This window comes from Argiope bruennichi, chromosome 1 (assembly GCF_947563725.1).
Source record: "Argiope bruennichi chromosome 1, qqArgBrue1.1, whole genome shotgun sequence".
NCBI classification, from domain to species: Eukaryota; Metazoa; Arthropoda; class Arachnida; order Araneae; family Araneidae; genus Argiope; species Argiope bruennichi.
In genome coordinates, this window is record NC_079151.1 from 90,198,901 (window position 1) to 90,204,900 (window position 6,000).

The following is a 6,000-nucleotide window of genomic DNA, read 5'->3' on the forward strand; positions in this document are numbered from 1 at the left end:
AAAAAATATTTTTGTACTTTATGCTATCAGAAAAATGAGTATTTGTACCTTATGGATATTTAATATAACATAATTATATTAAGATATTGAAAGCCCCATTGGAGTGGCACGGAAATTTGAGGATTAAAGTAACCCTCTAATTTTGTACTCTGTTTTGTTTTATTTTTACCATGGTTTAAAATTACGATGGCGTACCAAGATATCATTCGTGTAAATCAGGACATGACTTTAATTTAACTAAACAATCACACTATTAATTGTTTATTATATACCTCAGCGAGTAACAAGTGTTCATTTAATCAAAAGAATGATAGAATGCGTACATTCTTTACTCAAATACACTCACATTTAAGCATGATTAAGTTTTCTAAAGGTTCATTTAACATACAAAAAATGAAATAAACTAGAATTTAAAAAAAGGAAAATGGTTTGTTTAAAAATTAGCAAAATTGCTTGCTTGTTGGTAATATTATTCAAAGTCTATTAATACTATATTAGCATATCTGTATTAAAAGTGTATTTTAGTATTACAATATTAGAACCGCATACTACAAATCAGATTTCAACAGCTATAAATTAAAGCATATTACTTAGCAATAATCAATCATTCTTTCGTAATACAAATCCAACATCTTTTAAAAATGCGAAAGTATATCCAAACTTGTTCACAAAAATATTCCATTTTATAATTCAATTCAATTTTATATCTATATCCCTACCGATTCGATTCGAATTTTATGAAAATATACTGAGAACTTCAATTGCAGAATTTTTTTAAAAGATTGGATTCCATGACAAAATACATAAACCTGAATACATCCGACCGAATAATTAAAAGTAAGCGCTGCTCATAAAAAAAATAATCCTTCATTTAGCTCATGCACAATAGATGCATGTTCGTCACACTTTCCTTGAACATAAACCTACATACGAAATGGTGATTTTCTTGTTAACGCTTAAAATCATTTGCGCATGTAAGTAATCCGTCTTAATGGATAGCTGGTGTGTCTTATCAAAAACGTTAAGACAATTAGCTTACCAAAGAATACTCTAAAAGATATATTGAATGCGTTTGAAATTATTTTATGGAAATGTAGCACTTGTTTCAGTGGAATTACTGTGTGATGATTTATTTAAAATGCATTCGTACTTTAAATGAAAGAACAATATATTAAAAAAATTATAAATAAAGTTATAGATCCTTATAACAGCCTTGTATATAAATGAGTACACAAGAAACAGATATATATTTATTTATTATTTCATAAATAGAAATGCATATATTTTAGAAATGTTAGTTAGTTTTTATATAAGTTTTTAATGGTAAGTAATTTTAAGTAATTTTTATATAAGTTTTAATTATGGTTTTAAATATTGATTTTATGTCTAGGCCGTCTGTTAATATAACACAATAGGAATTAAAATTCAATTGTTGATGGCAATGATCAATATATTTAGGATAAAACAGAAAATTAACGAAATAGACGAAATTCTGATAACAATCAATTGTACTTTTTAACCTTAATATTTGTGGTCAGTTACTAATTCATGTCGAATAATAGGAAGCTAGCTTTTTTAAATTTTTATAAAAATATAACATTAAAAAGTAAGGACATATATGTATCCTCTAAATTATTTACGCTTCTCTGGTAAACTGGTATACAAATTTAATGCAGAAAACCTTACAGAATTTACCATTTGTGTATTTTTTAAGGATTTTGATTATCTAATTTCATATAAAGCAGGGTTCGACTAAGGTCTCAATATAAAAATAAATAATAAGATATTCTGTAAACAAAAAAAAGGCTTTTTAACAGCCAAAACGCACTGAATTGTTCTTATTGTCATGTTTTATTTTTATTTATCTATTTTAAATAAAAACAAAACAATGACTAACAAATTTGCTGTGATTTTCAGACAACTGTCAAAACTGTAAACATCGGTTAGCCAGGTATAGTTACTGAAAACATATATATCAGACAGCTAAATTGTTAGCAACCAAATGCATTTAATCAAATTCATCGAAAACAATGACATTTTGCAGCTGGATCGTAAATATCAGTCTTTCGGAGAGAGAAAAATATGGTCAGGAAAGTGAGATATGAGTAATTCTTTCTCAGCTTCTGACAAGCAATTTGGCATAACCTTCATCGCCAAGTTCTCAAGAAAAGAAATTGTGAGACATATTTAACAGCGGCGAGTATCATGTTAAATTTATATGCCTCACGATATGCTTTTTGTTCGGTATTATTATGTATTATTTCCTTGCGAGTAAAAAAAAAATGATAAATGCTATTAAACTACTTTGTTTTAACCGTTTCTGACATCAGAAATCAAATACAGTCATTTTTTTCATTTTCAAAGTTTCATTTTCAAGTTCTTATATGACAAATATCTGAGATATATCAAGTATAATTAAAAATGAATTGTGTGATAACCTGATTAAATTACATATGCAACAAATCACACGTAGTCAACGCATTATTTAATTTTTGAATCTTAAATAGTGAATTTAGAACTTTGCAAAACATTTTTATGCATATTTTCCATACTTTTACATTCAGTCAATTGCTACAAAATCGAGAGGCATTTGATTTAACTCTGCTTTTAACAAAACAACCACATCAATCAAAATACTAAATGTAAAATATAAAAATGGCGTTATATTTCTTGTATATAGTGTCAGAATTTCTGGATAGTTAGAAGAGGCCTAAATGATGAAATGAATTAAATAATTTTCCTTTAATTTGTTTAATTTAAAAAAGCTTTTAAATGAACTAATTAAATAAAATTATATTCTATCTTTTTATTTTTGACATAACTATGACAAAGTTAGATATTTAATGGAAAGAATGATTCAGTATAATTTCTTTTTTTTATTTTTTTTAACAAAACTCATTTTGAGATTATGTGTAAAATTAAGACAATGAGCGGCATAGGAGGTTATATTTAGAACAAATTCGGAAAATTACTCAAAGAAAAAATTATAAAATGAAGTAATTAATTATTTACCCGAAATTAAATGTATCTTATTTTTATGGCAATTGCATTACAGAAAATATTTGTGGCTTCTGCAAAAATTTAGTGCAACCTATTTCCATGCTGAGATTCATAATAAAGCTTAAACATTAAAAAAAATCCTCCATGATTGAAGCCAATTAACCAATTAATTTAATTTTAATTCACTCAACAAAAACTAAATTTACTTTCAGCAAATCTTAGTTTACATGAAGTAAGAAAAAAAAACTTTTGTTATTCAGGAAAAGTTTTTTTGCCTCAAATTGTTACAAAAAAAAAAAAAAAAAAAAAAAAAAAAAACCTTTAGAGGCTTTGTTTTATTTTATTCATATAGAAAAAGAATTTCATGACAGAAATAATTTATTGGATTGAATTGAGGCTGAATGAAATTTCTTTTTCAATTTCAGCAAAATAAGAAATTTGTCAGATTGTTAAAAAGTTTCAAGTCTTCAGTAATTAAAAAAAATTGAAAAATATATTTATCAAAATTTAAATCAAAAACTTCAAGTTTAAATCAATCTCAGAGGTTTTATATTTTGTTAATATGTTTTTTCAAGTATTTATTAACTTATCACGTGAAAAAATATATAATTATACCCAAACATTTTTCTTAATTCGATGCATGATTAGATTAAATTAATCAAGTACTTATTATAATCAGCTCAAAACATTACAGTAATTTTTTTATAAAACGAAAGCTTACCATTAGATCCTGATTTTTGCGTACGTTTCTTCCAATGAATTATGAAACCTAAAGGAACTTTCTCCAAAACACTAGAAACGCTTTTTCAAAATTACCGCGCACTGCTGAAGTATTCTTCTTCTGCTGTTACTCTTTTTCATAACCACTTGCCAAATATATCCAAAAGTTCAAATTCGGTGACCAGAGAAAACATTCGATTGCAGAATATTTTCTCCAAAAGATAAATAAATAATTCTTAAACACAAGAGCAGGTGTTCTTTTCCCCCTTGTGTCACCCGAGACGGACGTGGATGTCCATGTTGACGGAGAATATCGTTTTGTGCTACAGACAAACTGCTCGAGCGGAGTTGTGCGGCTCCCCGGCTGACCTCCTTTTTCGTTGACGGAATTATCGGTGGTCGCAAAGAACAAATGAAATAAACTAAGAAGTGAGAGGCCTACTTCGCGCGTCGAGGAACCAATCGCGAGGAACCAAACGATATTCCCAACTGGTGCATTCGTTGGAGGGTGGCCTGGTGGTGGGACACTTCGCTTTTCTCTCCAGCGTTTTTATGAGTTATAGAAATTATAGGTTGATGTAATTGATGAGCTGTGAAAAAATTGGATTAATTTTTAATCTATCAGTTCCCATAGAATTAAACATAAAATTCAAAAGTGTTACAACAATTACTCAAGATTAGTTGTAATAATATTTTTCGTGAGTTTGTAAAATAGTGTAACTCTTTGGCTAAGAACTATAAGCTATCTGTAATTATTAATAAAAATTCCATTTTCTAGAATTATATGCTTTTTTTCTCATTTTTTTTCATTTCTGAAAAGAAACGATTATACGAAGAAAACCATCATTATGTGGAATTTTGATGGAAAATTATTTCAAATATTTAAAAATATATAATAAATTAATTTAATTAGAAAATTTTAAGTGCCTCTTAATATAAAAAAATAGTATCATTTTGGTATCTGTCAGTTTAGTCGCCTTTATTTATGTTTAGAAACTTAAACCCAGAAAATGGCATTGTTAATTTTTCTATTTGTTAAAAATTAAATACAATAATCTATTAACTACCATAACCAGAACAATGAGATTTTAGAGATATCTGATAAGACATTTCGCGGGGAACTCAAATATTCCGAACTTTCCGAAGCTTTTAATCTTAAAACTAAAGCTGTGTACAAAAACACTTCAGAATTTTAAAACAGAATTCCTTTCTTAGATTAAATAGTAGTTTACAAATCAAATTCAAATTATATTCTCTCTATATATTATTCACATTATTACAAGAAAATTCCTTGCTTAATTGCATTGATCTTGAGTTTCAAAGTTAATAAAAGGGCTATTTTAGGATAGATTTTATAATTTTTAATTATTCTTAGATAATATATGTAATAATGACATGAATTGGCACAACTTTTCACACTATATTAATAAAAAGGTTTTAGACATCGACGTAAGCAAATAATATATAGAGAGAATTTTTTAAATGAAAGTAATTCTTAAGTATAAAAACTTTTAAAATTCCCAACTTTAAATAATATACATGAAGAAATATTTTATCAAGTAATAATAATAATTAAGGAGGTTCAAACCTCTAGTCCCAAACATCAACAATATTTTCAGTTTAATTTTAATAAATTTTAAAATGTAAATAACAGTGATAACATGTACACACGTGAAGGTAAAATCACCTCTATATTTATGAATATAAATGCAGTAATTAAAAACACGTTAAAAGTATTGGTGTTTTAACATACTCATTTTTGAAATTTATCAGCACTTCAGAAAAAAATTGTATGAAAATAAAACTAATACCACTACAAATGTTTTGGTAAATTTTATTGCTGTATAATTTTTTTGCACCGAAATTATTAAAAAAATGTATTAAAATTTCGATACATTTTTTAATCAAATAAAAATGTTTTAAAATTTTTGAAAGGCTGTTTCTTAGTAAGTATTTGCATTACTAAAATTAACCAGTGCAAAATTGGATAACTCTAAATCAGCTATTTGTCTTGTAGAGCGGTTTGAACAACTTCTTCCTTTCCATAAAACATATTATTATCATGTTGCTAGCTTTTGCATATTATCAGGTAAAATATCATTAGTATTAAAAATAGCTGAGCCAAGTTTGAATTCAAATTTTGTTGCTGTTTTAAAATTTAAAGTGTTTACTCATAATTTAATGTTTCAAAACCACCGTATATTTTGATCGAATTTATTACCATAGTCCAACATCAAACATCTTTTGGACTGTCCGTAAAAAGGGTTGTGACGCGTGATT

General features: G+C 26.6%; 1 protein-coding gene across 1 annotated transcript in view; it reads right to left on the minus strand.

The window, feature by feature from the left end:
- The window catches only part of LOC129965768 (testisin-like), a 75,315-nt gene extending 71,260 nt beyond the window's left edge, over window positions 1-4,055 (minus strand). The window contains exon 1 of the mRNA XM_056079945.1: window positions 3,722-4,055. Coding sequence (XP_055935920.1) covers window positions 3,722-3,724 — 3 coding nt within the window. The 5' untranslated portion in view covers window positions 3,725-4,055. The remainder of the gene's footprint in view (window positions 1-3,721) is intronic.
- Between the last annotated feature and the right edge of the window lie 1,945 nt (window positions 4,056-6,000).